Source organism: Poecilia formosa, unplaced genomic scaffold (genome assembly GCF_000485575.1).
Source record: "Poecilia formosa unplaced genomic scaffold, Poecilia_formosa-5.1.2 Scaffold37, whole genome shotgun sequence".
Classification (NCBI taxonomy): Eukaryota; Metazoa; Chordata; class Actinopteri; order Cyprinodontiformes; family Poeciliidae; genus Poecilia; species Poecilia formosa.
The window spans coordinates 2,545,554-2,562,555 of NW_006799976.1; the positions used below are offsets into that span (position 1 = coordinate 2,545,554).

At 42.6% G+C, this 17,002-nt stretch overlaps 1 protein-coding gene across 3 annotated transcripts; it reads right to left on the reverse strand.

Moving 5' to 3' along the window:
- Positions 1-543: 543 nt before the first annotated feature.
- Positions 544-16,589, reverse strand: LOC103137131 (SLAIN motif-containing protein 2). Of its 3 annotated transcripts, none has more exons than XM_016670716.1 (9): positions 15,024-16,589; positions 11,809-11,951; positions 8,000-8,167; positions 7,744-7,917; positions 7,294-7,653; positions 6,066-6,212; positions 4,057-4,095; positions 3,419-3,626; positions 544-2,144 (listed from the first exon to the last, which is right to left on the reverse strand). In XM_016670716.1, exons 1-9 carry the CDS (start codon positions 15,506-15,508, stop codon positions 2,081-2,083), a joined length of 1,788 nt encoding a protein of 595 aa, XP_016526202.1. In that variant the 5' UTR covers positions 15,509-16,589; the 3' UTR covers positions 544-2,080. The 3 variants fall into 3 exon arrangements, with proteins under 3 accessions (XP_016526202.1, XP_007550780.1, XP_007550781.1); XM_007550718.2 differs by lacking the exon at positions 4,057-4,095 and adding an exon at positions 5,032-5,118; XM_007550719.2 differs by lacking the exon at positions 4,057-4,095.
- Positions 16,590-17,002: the final 413 nt, after the last annotated feature.

Sequence of the window (17,002 nt, forward strand, 5' to 3'; positions counted from 1 at the left end):
AGTCCTCTAGATCAGACATCCTGAGCAACATTAATGGATTACGGTGATCTCTCCTCACAATAAATCACCACATTCAGCATCATCCGTGTGAACCGTCTGTTTTATGTGTCCCCAGCCCTCAGAAGCAGAGTCTGCAGCACAACACCGTCTCACTCTTCAAGAGGATACGAGTCCTGACGTCACGCCTTTGAGGTCCAGTATGGGATGGGATGATTTGGAACCACCCCGTGATTCAATCTCCTCTTCGCTCTGCACAAACATCACAGGCTGTTCCTGGCAACCAGGAAGTGACTTCAGGTACGTAATGAGGTTTGTGTGTTGAATACATAATGCTTTTAAAGACGTTACTGAAATGATGGCTACCCAGCTAGCTTGCCAGATAGTCATTAACTATACATTTTGGTTTATAATTCTAGTTTTTCTAGTAATTTACATCAATTACTTAATCTTATTTCATTTATTGATATTGTTCAACCAAATTAAACCCAACTTTTTGTTTTGGATGGAGGAAAAAAAAAAAAAAACAAGTCAGAGGCTACAGAAGAAAGGAGAAACTTTTAAAGTTTTATTTGAAATGTGACTTTACACAGCAAAACCAAATGTCATGGTTGTGGCTATAAAAAGGTTCATTAACAAAAAATGGTTCACACAAAGTGTGTGCTATATGTCTTTGCAACATTCATCCTGGCTTCCCACAAAATCTGAGCTTTGACAGAGGCACCCATCTCTTTAATAAATAGTTTCATTTACAGAACCAGTATTTTTATATATATATAAATACAAAGGCAAAAGGAACATTTTAAAGCAATTATAAGTGTGTTGATTTAGTTACAAAAACAAACAGGCAAGCATATTAACCAGGCATAGATGCAAAGCTGAAAACATCATTAGCAAAAAAAGATCTTGGCACAAATCATAAACAAACTCAAGTGAAATTTTAAATTATAGGCACTGGTTGAAGACACCCACCAAAGCAATGACCCAAACACCTGTTCTAACACCGGCATGCCTTTCTTGATTCATGTAGCACGTCACGTGAAAGCCTATCAAAACCTTCCAAATTATTTTCAATTCCTTTTATTTTTCCCCTCTTGAACGACACACAGATCACTGGGAAACAGTAGAGTTGTCTTGGTTGCATCGGCTGAATGGGTGACAGTGATAACTTCTCCATAACAACAAAAAAGAAAACGAGTCAGATTCTGGAAACCAATACAACTTCGGTTTATTGATGAGCTGTCCTTTAACTGAGCACTGTGAGAAATGTCCTGTAGGGGGCGTTATAGAACTGAGGCTTTGGCCGCTGCTTCCCTCACGCTCTGGTTTTCCACCAGAACTGATCTGACACTTCAAGACAAAAAAACGTGGCTTTGGAGAGTTAGCTTGCAGCTGAGGTTCATAATGAACATTCTCAAGAAACAGAATTTTTTTTTAATTCAAAATACTGATATGGATGTTTGGACATATGCTTCTTAAATAATTTGAATAAATAATTTGTAAAACAAACTTGTGCATACATTCTGGCTGACATTTTTATTTTTTTTTACTTTATGAGAGGAAGGATTAAAGAGTTCAACCCACACAAGAGAGGTGCTTTCACTGTTGCAAGACATCAAACAATTCTCTCAACATCACGGGACAGTTCACCTGCACGCCATCGTCATAGAGATCACTCACCAACACCTGCTGAACACAGAGCAGAACAACAACAGAAATGTGTGGAAACATTTCAACCTGAGGGAGGTGACAGGAGAGCAGAGGAGGCGGGAGGGAGGCTGGGCATGGAGGCATGACTGCAGGCAGCGTGTCCTCTGCTGGGTTCTTTGGCATTTTCTGTGTAGGCCGCACTAGATGCCCGAGGGCCCCCCGTCCCCCGCAGAGCCAGCCCCCCCAGAGAACGACGATGGGATGAATGCCCTTTGACACACTGTGGAGTCTCTCCTCTCCTTTTTAAAACTCTGATTTAGACACGTCTGTCTGTCTCTTTAAGGAAAATCTTGTCTAGGTACATAAAGTGCCTTGTTGTGTTGTCGCCTTCCTTCTGATAATGTGGCCGGAGAGCGCCCCCTGCTGGCTGGGCTCAGTAACAACCTTCTCTCCAGTTGTCGCCTGTGCTGCCGTAAGATCTGGGAGCAGGAAGAGATCTAAAGGAAAACACAAAGAATTACATTTTGATAAGAGTACGTTATGTCTACAGTTATAAATTATACAAAGTATCTACAATGTTGGGGTTTTTAAAATTAGCTCAAGACTTGTAAAGAACCAGACACAAGACCAATGAGGTCTTCCTTCGCAAAAGGAGAGATCCACAATCTCTAACCAGCTCGGGATCAAACTCTGCTTGGGAATTGGCTTTTATTATGATGACCTTCTCAGTGGAACATTGCTGAGATAACAGAACCGATGGACCCATCGAGTGGGAAATTACATTACAGATAAAGAAAGAACCTTAAAGAATAACTGGTCAGAGCCAGTTAGGTAACTGAACTAATTTAGATAAAACACTCAAAAAAAAAAAAGATAAAACAATTACTAGTTTTACCCAACAAGTTAAAGCATAGGAATTAGAATATTAGAAATGAATTTCAGCAATTTGATGCATTTTTTTTTACATCGTAGTTGAGAACATGAGAAGCCACCAGGTTTAGACAGCTTGTTTGAAATGCAACTAGCAATTATTTTACTAATCAATTATTCTATTAATTATTATGATTAATTTGATAAAAAACTGGCACATTTAGCAGATCTTTAATTTAACCACTTGAGCATTTTTAAAACAAAATTGAAAATGCAGTAAAAGATGCAAATAAATAATTCAATTCCCTTTTTAAAATAAAAAAAAATTTTATTGTCTAAAATGTAACAAAGCATTCCTTTAGTGTATATTTAACTTCTAACGTGTGAAAAAAATGAGCTTCTTTTTTTATACAGAATCTGAACTGAGTGAAGCTAAAACTATGCAACTGCATGAGTTTTAGGCAAGAATATATCGACAGATAAAGTTTCTTTTTTTCCATATATGTATATATTTTTAATACAGTTTTGGCTTAATGGCTACCTAAGCATGTTGTTCTTTCAGCAAACTGGCAATTTTTGTATTTAAAGATTAATCAATCAGTAAATTAGTCGACAATTATTTCAATAATCGATTCATCACGAGTAATCCAATTGATTGTTTCAACCTCAGAGAGGGAGTATATTAAATCTCTGAAATTGGATTTCTGTAGGAAAGTTGTGAACAAATATCTTGCCCTGTAACGGGTAGTGCTCTTAAAGTTTTCATCTTGATAAATGCTGATTAGTTTCCATGGAAACTTATTTATGCCAGTAACTTTTTGAACTGGATTACTGATATAAATCCGATGACATTTAAACAACGGAGATGTGTAGAAGCGTAGGAGAACACAGCTAGGCGTACCTGCGCACTGGTTGCGCCAGCTTGCTGCGAGGCAGAGGGATGCCTCCTCCTGCAGCAGCACTCGGTCGAGGAAGGCCACTGCGGGGCGGAGCCAGCGAGCGGGTCGGGGTGGAGGTGGCAGAACTGGGGGTGGATGTGGCCTTTACAGGCTGCCTCAGAGCCAGCGGCGAAGGCGTGGCCGGAGTTCGGAGCTTACTGGGAGAGGGGACTGCAGACGGGTAAAGAAGGAAAGAGGTCAGGTGTAACCGAGTTACGCGAGTCGTTCTTAAACTTAAACCATTTATTTGTCTACTTTAGCGATGACATGGTGATCAACAATGCAATGGTGTGAGACTGGCATTAATGTGAGGTCAGTAGAGCAGCATGAAAGAGTACGGTGATATTTAAAAAAAATAACATCCCACTACCACAAATGATCCTTATTGGTCGGAACTACAAAATGGTCACTCAAGCATAAAATGAAACGGATCTTATTGGACACAGCTGCTGACTGATGATTTGTCATGTGTTGACAGAATGAGGCGAGTCACAAACGGAGCAAAAACAAGGACAGTCCAAAAGCACAACATCGATACAACCAGGGAGCGCAAACACAGTCACAGGATACTTAGAGACGAGAGCCGCCAGTGAATACTCACTGAAATCACCTTCTTCTCCAAAGCAACAGGAGAGTGGGACTGGACAAAGACAACAGAGACAGGCCTTAATTCAGAGCAGGCAGGAAGGGGATGTGGGTGGGAATGTCAGACTGTTTTATTACTTATAGGACCCAAAAATCACATAGCAGCCATATTTCTAAATCCACTTGCTACAGCTGGTTGATGAGATTCTGGGGTTATATTTAAACACAGTCTGGCTATTTGACTATGGATGGAAAATTTGAAATCCTCTAAATGCCTGCAGTTCACTCAGGCTCTGAAGTTAGCTTTATAGCTGAAGCGCTGACCCGGGGTCGTGGTGGCGCACGTGTCCTTGAGGTGGCTGGTCATGCGCTTTGCCTCTCATTCAAACAGGTGGATTTGTAGGGCGGGTTTCAGTTCACCTGGACTGGCCTTTATGTGAATACTGCACCAAGGTAGGCGTCAAGTATAAAACACCACGCCGTTTGCTCGGCTCGCAGGCTCTCAACTCAAACTTTCAAAGGTTTCAGACTGAAAGCTTGTGCTGAGCCGAGCAAACGATGCAGGAGAAATACCGATTTAGATTAATGTGTCCAGTCACTAATGCTAACCGTATTGAATGCTACTATAACATCCTGTTAGCAATCCAACAAGTCCTATTTGTTTATAAAAACCAAATAAAATAAACAATCAGCTGAACACTGTCCCCTCCGTCATCAGACTGTAATACAACCAGTCTGCTCCACCGTGTTATTTCCTCCATCTTCACAAAGAGAGCTGCACAAACAGCATCTAAAATGCATTACCTTACAGCCTCAGAGACAACAAGCTGAGTGCCTTAATGCACTTCACTCACATCCTTTTCAGCCCCATAAATATGGCGAGCTCATCATCTACACTCGTCGATAGCCCATGCTTTCAGTGTGGCAGAAGTTGTGCACATGTCAGTGTGTGAGATCACTTGGACAGCCTCCAGCTGGTTCAGGCCGTTACCTCGCAGGGCAGTTGGCTTTTGGAGAAGCTGTTTGGGTTTCGGGGATGAGCGAGAAGTACCGGAGTATCTTGGGAGCTGAGCAGCAGCTGGAAAACACGGCACAAGTCAACACGGACGTCTGAGAATCACCGCTTCACTGGAGATTCATAAAGAAAGCCTGGGAAGTCCACCAGGGGGCTCCACACACAAACAGTTTGAGGATGCTTCCTCTAGGAGGTAGAGAAGTCCAGAGGGAAGAAAAAAAGAGGGTGTGGGTTACCCATGCTTTACAGTGAAGAGAAGACAGTGGTTAGGTGGGCCTGCATGCCTGGTGCCACCAAAGCTCAGGTGGAAACAGAGAGAGGACCAACATGTGCCACCGTTTAAGATGCAATGAAGATCTTCTGCAGCCCAGGAGGAAACAGAATCTGATCTAAAGCATGAAGACCAAGAGTTCCCCGTCCCGCAGACGGCCATGTCAGAGTCAGCAGCTGAAACCTGCTCTGTTCCTACTGATCCTGGATTTAGAAAACACCATTACCTTTCCCTCTCTTTGCAGGATTACCTTAAATGGATAGTCGTTACTTACAGAGTGAGGATTTTACCCAGAAAGAACAACTAGAGTTAAATCTGAGGGAAATGTTAGTGTGAAAGGTCCTCCAACCAGCTGCCAGTACCATGCTTTTACTCTGCAGGTTGGGAGCATTCCATTCGTGTTAAAGTTAGACAGGAGGAAAAGATAAATAAAAGATGTTACAACCAAGACTCATCAAAGAGGATCCCCCCCCCACACACACACCCAAACAACAAAGTCTTGTCACTACAAAGCAGCAGAGTCCCTCCAGAGGAAGAACAACACAAATCCCACTCACACAAGGACTAACAGGAGATTACAAAGCCTGTCATGTTGCTGAGCTGCAGAACAAAACAAATGCTTGAATAATGTCAGCAGAGTGGTTACAATATTTAATCTGAAGGCTGCTGCAGCATGAATAAGGTTTGTTTGTTGGAGTCGCATCAGATCGCTCAGGACGCCGTCAGGACTGATACTCACTGGCAGACTGGCTCTGGTGTCGGGGAGAGCCGCCGTTTGGCACTTGAAGGTTGGACTCGCAGCTGCGGCTGTTCTTGACCGGTTCTGGCGACTGAGCCGTCACGGCGGTCGAGCGCGTGAGGTTGGGAAGACTTCGGCGAAGCTTTTCTGCAGCAGCAGGACAGACGGCGAATGAGCTCAAAGCGAACGGCAGAGAAGTACCGACACGTTTCCATGAGATACCGATATTCTCATGGAGCTGCTGACTTGAAATTCACACCAGATGTCAGTAATAAGAAATCTACACAAGCGTTTCTTTGTGTGGATCACTTGAATTGTTACTAGGGCTTAAAGATAAAATATCTGATTTCTTCATACCAGATCCAACTTTAAGATTTTTTTTCTTCTTACTTTCTTTTCTACAAACATTACAAATGAGAGAAATCATCCTTTCTGTGAGTTGAGTAACAGCTTACTAGAGCAAGAATGTTTGTTTAATTACAAGAATATTCACAGAATAAAGATGCAATTTTACCGGGAGGGTTATCAAAATCAAACAACCTCCATCCATGTGATACTTTCTCCAAATTAGTCGTTTGCACGATTGTTTCAAAATCCTGCTACTGACAATAACTTGATGCTAATGTGTTAAAAGAAAAAGTACTTCCTTATCTGTAAATCCAATGCCAGAGTATAACTTAACAAGATGCTCAACATTTCTTATTTTAATTTTTTATTTTTGTGTAGAAGTTTTCATAAAATCACTACTTCATTCTCCTAATATCACCACTTTATTCAGCTAATACTGTGAGATTATTATTATTATGTTGTTTCAACTTTATTGGCAGCTAACTATGACTGCTTGTAATATTATGACTTAAGACCTGTAATTAATAAAATGTAGCCTAGCACTGATATTTTGTCATAGTTAACCTGAATTCAAAGTCCAAGTGAACAGAAACCGTAAAACAAAGTGACAGGCGCTGACATAACTTTGACCTGTGGGAAACCAAAGAGTGAAATGGTTAAAAAAAAAAATATCAAAATTTTCTAAAAAGTAATTTTTCCAAAACTTTTTAATGTTTTGGACTTTGGGCCTCCAATAAAATCTACCCACCTATCCATTTTTCCACCTATAAAATCGATTTATTGCCCTAATTGTTACCATTGATTTCATGTCAACAGGTCTAAATCAGATTTGAATTAGAAAAGCACTGATAACTTCAATACTTGTGAGGTCTGTGTTTACCTTCATTCTTAACCACGCTGGTCTGCAGGTCATGGCCGTGGCCCTGCAGCGAGTGGCGCGGCTGCTGCAGCCGGCTGATGATGGGCTGCGGTGAGCCCCGGCTGTGGCCGTAGTCGATGGAGCGGGCGGGTGAGCGCGAGCGGGGGGAGTTCCTCGGGGAGACACGGGGGGAGTGGCGAGGGGAAGGACTGAAACGGCTGGAGGGCAGGTTGGAGGCGAAGGACATGTGCACCGCCTCTTCCTCGTCCTCCAGACTGTGCGCGTCCAACTCCTGGTCGCTGAAGGTGCTGCGCCGCAGCGAGTGGCAGGAAGAACCCGAGCTCCGCCTGGACGCCGTGGCGGCGTACTCCTGCCTCAAACCTGCCGACAGACATGAATGGTGTAACATAAATGCTTTGGGAGGCAAAACGTCAGAGCACAGCTGTAGGTAGAAGCGTTGCGGTAACATACTCTCTTCCTGCATGCGAGCCATTATCTGGACGTCTGTGACGTCGTTGAGTTTGTACGTAGTCGAGGAGCCCACTGAGTCCTCGTCCATCTCCGATGTGCTCAGCTCGCTGTCCACTGAGGACTGCGGACTGATCGCCGGAGGATTCCTCTCCGTCGCTGCGTTTCTCTGGTGCACTGGACAGGAAGTCATTCATGGACATTTCAGTCTCCCACTAAACAAATACAGCGCAGCAGAGTGAGATAACAAGCGCCCTACCAGAGTTACTGGGCATCAGCTGCTGGCGGACAATGGGAACTCTGCAGGGCGTTGAGGAGGGGGAGTTGAAGCCGCTGCTGTAGGGGCTGTTGGCTGCATTTGTGCTATATGGGCTTCCGTAGCTCTGCTGGAGATAAGGGCTTCCATACAGGCTCCTGCGCTTGTTGGCTAAAACAACAAGAATAGACCATGACTGAATGAATACATGCCAAACCAAACAGTTCCTCCAGGAAGTTGCGATCACAACTACCAGTGTAAATTCACTCATGACTCTCAAATTTTGTGCAATTTTCACCAGTCAACGCAACTTTACTACAAATTTGACCATCTTAATGTTTTCTGGCTCTCCTTTTCTGACCGATCTCTGCAACTGAGTTTTGACCAATCTTCTTAAATTTATCTTCCTGTTTCACAACATCTCATGAAAAAGCCAAACTTGCAAGATGAAAGCATGTGTGACGCTAAACAGTAACCTTAGATCGTTTCTTTTCTTTTTGCAAAATCCATTTGGTGACGTTCTGTATGACCTCCTCATACTCTAAAAATGTCATGTTTATTCTGATTCAATGATTATTTTGCACTCCTCAGGATTTTATTTGTGTTAAAGGTGCTTCTTGAAGAACATACTTGGAAATGTTATTTGCACTTTAAATATTAACTGTGTTAAAACCTTGTCTTTTTGTGGGAAGGCTATGTGCAGCAATTTCAACTTTTGTAAGCCTACACAATGATGCAACACATGTTTAAAATAAAATCAACTTTGATCACATTTTGAAAAGGGTGCCGCAAAAATCAGTAATTTCAGGTTGCTACTTGCTACAATTCAAAAAAGAAAAACTAAAAAGAATCACTGCAACTTCCTGGAGGGACAGACTAATTCTAAACATTAATTGAAATCTTTTATACTGCTTCCGTTCGGCGTGGCACCGTTTCGCCCTGATCTGCCGCAGTGTGTTGGGTCTCAGTGTGTGAGCCATCGCCTCAATGAAAGCTCTGTACTGTGCTGTAAGTCCGGTTGAGTGTCCAGCACCGTATGCTGAGTGCAGGCCTGATGGAGTTCCTAAACAATGCACACCATTCAATCCATATGCAGGCAGAACAATGCGATTCTCTGTGACAGCCTGCAAACCAGCAGTCAGAAAGCTCCATTCCTGAGCCCAATGATCTCAATCTGAACCTGGCAGATGGTTAACCGGGAAACCTCTGGTGGTTTGGAAGGCCGTCGTCTCGTTTTCCGACCCCAGAGTTCCTTTCTCCTTCTGGCTGGGTGTGTTTACGCTGCTCTGTGGTGAATGGAAAGCAGCCTTTTAAGGCCGACTTCCTTCTCCATCCACGTGGCCTCTTTCACTTTCCCTCTTCCTTCACCCTCAGGCTCGGCACTCTGTCCTCCTGCATTATTCAGGAAATTCCAGCATGTCCATCCTGCAAACATCTGCATGGATCAGCTGCTGAGGAATGTCGACAACACATCGACATGTAGGTCTGTAATGCTGAGTGAAATGGACAAATCAGTGCTCTGCTTTCCCCATTTTTCTACTTCTGGTAGAAGTTTCTGGTTTGGACCTAGGTAAGGTCGGACGGCTTCTTAAGGATTTTGCGGCTGTTGCATAACATGCCCCATCGCATCAGCACGCTGTCATTCCACAGAGACACGGGCCAATCAAAGGGAGCTGCAGCTCGGGGACGAACTAAAATAGTATGCCCTAAAACTCTCATGTCCTGAAAGGAAGTGAAAAGAAATGCTGATCCCACCCACCATGATTAAAAAACAAAAAAGCTTAAGAACAATCACTTAAAGACAGAAAAACCCAAATAACCCAGCAACCAGCTGCTTCAAACCAAGCAGGATTAAATGTTTGAGAATGAAAAAAACAACAACCAAAAAACCAACACAAAGCTGAGTGTTGAAGTCCATAAAGAAGGAGCTAAAACAGCTGCAGAGAGCTGTGGGCAAATCACGAGAGAAGAACAAACAGAGACGCCTGTGTAAACAAGGAGATAAAGGCCAAAAAGGAGAAGAGGGATGAAACTGGCAGTGAAGTGTGAGACGGGCTGTGCTTGAACAGATTCTTAGGTGTGGGAGTCAAAGTTTCTGCTCAAAAAACGTGGCAAGTGACTCCAGCGGACATCTCTCTGCTGCGGGAGGCAGCTGTCAAAGCAGGAAGTAACCGCGTTCAACGGTTCCAGTCTATCAGGACTGCCTGACATGAGAGAAGACGTGCTGCTAACTCAGGGAGCTAACTCTCAGGCGTTTCCTCTGTAGAGGTTATGCAACCGAGACACGTCACCGGAGGTTCTGATTTTAGCCGGGTGTGCACTTACAAAAGGCATGGAGATTGATTGGAAACAAGGTAAAATATCTGACTGCTTTGTCAACGCGACTGCACAGAAGAAACAATATGCTGTTCTTTCACGTCTGTGCAGAGACAAACTAAACCAACACCATGGCAACAGGATTTCTAGGCTCTTGTTAGAAACTGGGTGTAATGGAAATTACTTGGGACTCACACGGGTGTGTCTTCTGACTCTGGTCCAAGTTTTTATAGAAGTTAGTAAAGAAGTTGAAATTAGTTTAAGACAGAGAATAAATGAATAAACTTTTTATTGTGCACATGGCAGGAGAATCTAGGGCTTTTGAAGGTTTTACCAACTCAAATTTAAGGCTTTTTAAGACCATGATGAATGAAATTTTAGCAACAGAAATTTAAAGAAGAAAATTGCATATTTTTCAGGTGCAGTTTTGCACACAATGCACCCGTGGCTAGGTGCACTGTGTGCAAAAACCCTGGAGTGGAAAGCTTTTTAGATTCACATGGGTCGACAGCAGAAGTGAGCCAATAGAAAACGAACGTCGTCCAGCCAACTGGTTATAAATGTATCCATAATAGACACAAAAAAATCTAGTTAGTTAGCTAATAAAGGTGCATTAGCAGCTAGTTACTTTAGATGTGTGTTCATTATGTCACAGAATACAATGAAGTCTGCGTGTGACTTAAACCTTTGCTGACCGAGAAGTCCTGTGAGAAAACCAGTTTAAAAAGCTACAAATTTTAAGACTTGCGATTCATGTATTTGAGGCCAACTTACAGTTTTTTTCATGAATTTAAAACCATTTAAAGTCTCAATTTTAGATACACAAATTTAAGGATGCATGGACACCCTGGAATCACATGAGAAGGCCAATGTAAGATGACATCCTTTAAAATATACACTGACATCACCTCCAACAGGCAGAATAACCCTTCAGCCTCATCGCTAAATCAAGACAGTGCAGTGAGATCTAGCACAAACATCTCCAAGCACATTCAATAACCTGAGGAAAATGATCCAGTAAACAAACACCAGCATTCCTGGATCTGGAGGAAAACGTGCATAGAGCTTTTCATTTAAGATTCCTGGACAACAAAGCAGAGAGTCCCATCTACCCCAGTACACAACCTTCAGCCCGACACGATCCAACGGTCACATGAGCATACCGCTGTCAAAATGGAAATGACCCGTCTCTTAGTTTAGCATTGAGGATCTGAAGCCAGTCCTCCGCCCCACACAACAACTATAATTAGTGGGAGTCCAAAAGTCAACAGCAGATATTGCAGCAACGGTGTGTTTGAATCCAGATTGAGCAACGGGATATTTTACACTCTTCAGAGTGACTGTGCCATTAACAACAAAATACAGCTGCTTGTTTTAAATGCTGCCATGTTATAACATAACTTCACTTCACTTTATGATAATTAGAGTCTTTTTTTTTAACTTGTGCTACTATTTAAATAAAAGATAAGAGGTAAAGATCACGTGTTTCAGTTTACCTGACAGGGTGAGGTCCAGCCTGTGGATGAGCGAGCGTTTGGCCGATTCCATCTCAGGACTCGGGTTGTCTAGAGTTTGCCGACACCACACTATAGGACTCAAGGTTTTTTGCAGCGGACTGTTCAGCTTTGATTCATATAACCTGAGATTAGAAAGGAGAAACAAATCAAGCAAACAAAATCTTTCCAAATGTTTTGTATTGTCTAGTTTCTAGTGCAAATATCTTAATACATTTGAAATAAGACAAAACTAACTTAAAAGTAACTTTTCAGAAATGTATAGGAGCTCGTTTCAAGTCAACAATTTATTAAACCACTCGTTCCACTAGAAGATTTTTTTATAAGACATTTTTTCCATAAGTAAAAAAAAAAAAGCTGCCAATATTAATCAATATTAAGGAATTATTGACTTAAAACAAACTCCTATATTTTGCTGAAAAGTGGTTTGTATGTTAGTACACTTGAAATAGGACAAAAACTAAGATATTTGCACAAGAAAGTAGATGAAAAATACTTGGTAAGATTTTGTGTTTTTTAGTCCATAATGATTCAAGTCAACACATTTATTCAGCTCACTGTACAAACAGTAAACAAATTTACTAAACGCCGAACTGAATGCATTACAATGATGATCTATTTCAACTTCCTCCTTTAAATAAAAATCGTATCTTCACACCTCATATATTCTGGTTTCACTGCAACATGCAGCACAAGCAGGAAATAAGAGGGAACAAAGGGAAAGGAAAGTTTAAGAATAGCTTTAGCAATAACAAAGAAATCTGGTTTGGTGATCAGTGTGTTCATAACCCTCGAAGGATGCAGCCATCAAAGCTGAAAATAGGTGTAAAAGTTTTCAGGACATTACACAACTCAGCTGGCCTATTCTAAAAGTAAAGCAAATGTGTTTATGATCGAGATAAGATAAGAGAAGGAATCTGAGTCAGCAGCTGTCAGCGCCATTGCATTCGTAGAGGAAGTCTGCGAGATGAAAGCAAAAGTGCTGCAGGGAAAGTGAAGCTAATCCTGGGAAATACCAGTCTAGCATCAAGACTGCATGTTTGCGCCACTTGTAAACTCTACGGAGGTCATTCAAGTACAGTACGGCGCTCAGTAAACCTGCGTCTCGAGATAAAACGAGCGTAGTAACCGACCATAGATGGGCCAAGCGCTGCAGCAGCAGGGAGCGTTTTAAATCCACTCTAATGCTAATTTATGGGATTACGGGAGTCTGTGACAAGAGCTGGCGAGATCTGGGCACTACGTGGTAATCCTGGATATCAAGCTGATGTAAAACAGGCTGCGCCAAACGCTCTGCTGAGCACGAGTGAGCAGTGTTCAGAAGTAGCCTGACATCACTGCTGCAAACAACACAAATGACGGAGCTTGCCCCCTTTTTTTTTTACCTGGACATCAGGGAGCTCAAATAATTAGACTGAAAAGGAGGTTTGCAAGATCTGCAGCAGTGTATTTACAGCCTTAACTTGGATGATAAATCACCGAGTAGAGCACATATTATGCTGCACAAAGAGCTGAGGATGCCTATTAGGGATCTTCTAAACAGCAGAAGCTGATTAAATGAGCATAAACAGGCATCTCTTAAGGAAGGCCCATCATTATGTTCGCCTACGTTTGGAACTACGACCTCACAAAATAACTCCTCCCTTCCAACTCACTTCCCATCGCTAACTATGCATGGCCTGTTTTTAAAACTCCACAGATTAAAAAAAAAAAAAGTCCATCATATCATTGCTTCAATTGAAAACGCTTCTAGTAAATTGCCTGAATTTTCTAAGACAGTTTCTGCACACTGCTAGTCTGCTGGCTGAAATAAGGTCCAGAAGTGGAATCTGAAGGAGTGACAGAGGTCATTCCTACTAAGTTAAAGTTGCTAACTCTGATAGCTTAATAACAGTGTTAGCTCAATTGCACTGCTAATGCTGTCTTAGCGTTAGCAGTTTTAGCTTAACATTGCTATTAAGCTGAAACTGCTGGTTTTAAAGTGTAGAGCTTATTTTCAAGTGTTTATTGTGTAAAATGTTTTACTCTTTAGCCATGCTGAGTTTTATAAAGTACTAGTGATTATCAGAAGGTGTTATTAGCCAGCTAGCTGTAGCCAGCCTGTCATTTGCACACCATCCAAACTGCTCTTACTTCTAGGTAATGAAAGTGTGGTTTGTTTCAGCCAGCTAGTCGGCAATATGCAGCAACAAGTAAGACGGAGAAGGTCCTGTGACATTTTACATTGCACACAGCTGAAGAAAACACTGACCATTTTCTGGCTTATAATTAAAACTTCTACTGTAGCCATAGCTATGCCTTTATATGGTTTAGTTGTTTTGTAACTTTTTATCCCTGGTAAGCCTTGATATCACCGATCAGCCCATGGTATACGTCTCAATTCACTGCACAGACGGAGACGTCCTCACTATGTTAATCTTTCCAGACATTATAGTGAGAGTGCATTAGAGCTGCTGGGCAGACATGAGGGCTGCTGGATTAATTCTGATAAACAATACATGTTCCCAAACGCTAATCCTCGTCTGTGCGACCCTCAGACATGACCTGCTTATATCATAATGTAGCTCTCATTGTTTATGATCCCTGCAAATGCTGTGTTAGAGGTCAGCTTTGTGAAGGCGTTGTGGCTTTCAGTCCAGCGTGATGAGATGATTTCCCAGCTACGTCTCAGTTGGAGCTGCAGAGCTCCTGTAGCTCTGAGCCAAATGCTGTGCTAAGAGAATTGAGAGGAGGACTATAACCATGGCTACCTCTCCCACATGACTGCTGGCCAGGAAAACAAGTCGGTTTTCACTGTACACACTGATCTCCTTCCACCACTCCCAGGACAAGCTAAGCAATCTGTCACTTTAAAAGCGATCATCTGGAGTCCAAACCCATCAGAATTAGGTTTCACTAATGTGCTTCTAGAACAAGAAGTTTATGAATGGCTGAGGCCAAAGTACTCAGGTCAGGAGGGGGTGAAGGGTGGGTTGGCATCACCCATATGTGTGCCAAACAATCCCCTCTGGTGATCCACAATGCAGCTCCTTGTGGGGATGACTTCATTATTTCAGACAGTTTACTGGGGTGATTGTTAGCCAGGCGTCTATGTGGCAGCAGCTAATGTGTAGAGCAGCTGTGTTGGAGAAATGAAAGCTCCCAGCCAGCCCTGAAGACGCAGGCAAGTTTCCACCCAACACAAGCTCGTCACTCACCAGCTGTCCTCGTCTTCGTTTAGACAGTCCATGTCTTCAAGATCTAGGATGTCCACTTCATCTAGAATTGAGGTTTCCCCGTCAGCCGTCAGCCCCCCGGCGTTGTCTGGGTAGAGGGAGTTCATACTAGACAGAGAGGTGGCAGCAGATGCCCCCTCGCACTCATACGCCCTCTTGAAGCTGATGCCGTCGTAGGACAGCCGGGGTCTCGAGCAGCGGTTGTTCTCCACCGACCCACCGTAGCCGCCCGAACCGCCGAACCCCACCCCAGGGAAGCCGGCCAGACCGGCTGCCATCCCCACTGACAGGGAGGACGACTCGTACCCGGCGCTCAGGGGTCTGTGGTTCGCCGACATGGCTCCGGACGAAGACAACATCGTGGACCGGCTCCGGAGCTGCTCGTTCTGCTGCTCGAGTTTTTTCACCAAGTCCTGGAGCTTCCGCACCTCCAAGTCCGCGTTGATGTTAGAGTTGATATCCTCCATGGTGATTCCTCAGCCTGTCGAAAATCTACTGCGGTCCGGAGTGTTTTCTTCACGGTTACTCTGCCGACAGTCCCTTTCTTTCTCTTTTCCTTACCAATAACTACGTGTTCAAAGAAGACACTTTGGTGTTTGACTGACTTGGTGAGCTCAGCGTCGTCATCTTCTCTGGATATTCGCGTTTACGGGCAGGGTCGAGGCCATTTTCATAATACTCGTCACCAACTGTGAAAGACCAACAGGCGGCGGATAGCATACGTCACTGCGCTCGATATCGAGAGCGAGCACGTAACCAACACCTATTTGCTCGTGCACGTTGAACCACGTCATTAGGGAGGGCGCGGTAAATACCATAGATATTCATACGGTAAATATGTCTTGTAAACGCCTCAAGACTGAAAAACTGCTAATAGCCATGTAGTTAAACAAATTCTAACGTTAGCTAAAACTGATAAAGATAACTTGCGCTCCATAAGCAAATGCACGTGTCTCTGGTGACATCACACCAGGTACCAAACAAGTGTAACCTGAGAAAGCAGTTTACAATTTATGAAAGCAGACCTATTTAGTAAGGGGGAGAAGCTTCATAAAACAAAACCAAAATCTTATCTACTTCTTGCTACATAATGAATGGACTCAAATTAACCTTATTTGTCAGAAGGCTGAGATTAATTTAATTTGCAAGACCCAGTCCTCATTACGCAGAGAAATGAATAAATGAAATGTAAAAAGGATTTCCCTGACAACATGAAGTAGGCTAACAGATGTTATAAGCACAGATTAGAAACAAAGTTATTAATGAAAGCAATTACAAATCAACTTCTAAGGCTTTGGAACCCAAGTGAACCACAGCGAGACCAAAATTACTCCAAAAAACACACAGACGACACATTCAGTAGGTCACAAAATAACCTAGAAAAACATCTAAAGTGCTGAAGGCCTCACCTGTCTTTGTTAATGTTCAACTTTAATGACATGGCAGTAAGAAATAAACTGGGCAAAATGGAGTCCTTGGGAGACGTCCAAGGCAAAAAAAAAAACACTATTGAACAAACCATCAGCATTTAGAAAAAGAACACAATGGTTTGCCTATTCAGGGTCTGGACAGCTTGCGAAGGAGACTGACCATCTTTCTTGACCATAAACACAAGCATACTTAGGTTTATGAAGCAGGACAACAAACCAAAAGTTCACCTCAGAATGGCCTACTCAAAGTCTGGATTTAAACTGAGATGTCGTGGCATGACCTTAAAACAGACTGTTCTTTGTTATAAAACCTAACGTTGTTTTGAGTACTTCCTTTCATTCTTTCCTCGTTGTTGTTTATAGTTTTAAATCAAGTTCTTCCTTCAAAGGTGTTTGCTTGAATTCTGCAAAGCTGCAGGATTATAAAAAAATAAAATAAAAATAAGCCAAAAATAAATGAAAAATAAGCCACTAGAGCCAAAAAAAATCTTTAATAAAAAAAAAAAAGATAATGTTTAGGTTCATATGTAT

Coding starts and splice junctions, on each gene's coding strand:
- LOC103137131 (XM_007550718.2), bottom strand. CDS start 15,508: ATGGAGGATATCAACTCTAACATCAACGCGGACTTGGAGGTGCGGAAG. Junction 7,654..7,743: donor GGCTCGCATGCAGGAAGAGA/GTATGTTACCGC, acceptor GTCTGTCGGCAG/GTTTGAGGCAGGAGTACGCC. Junction 6,213..7,293: donor CAGCGTGGTTAAGAATGAAG/GTAAACACAGAC, acceptor CTGCTGCTGCAG/AAAAGCTTCGCCGAAGTCTT.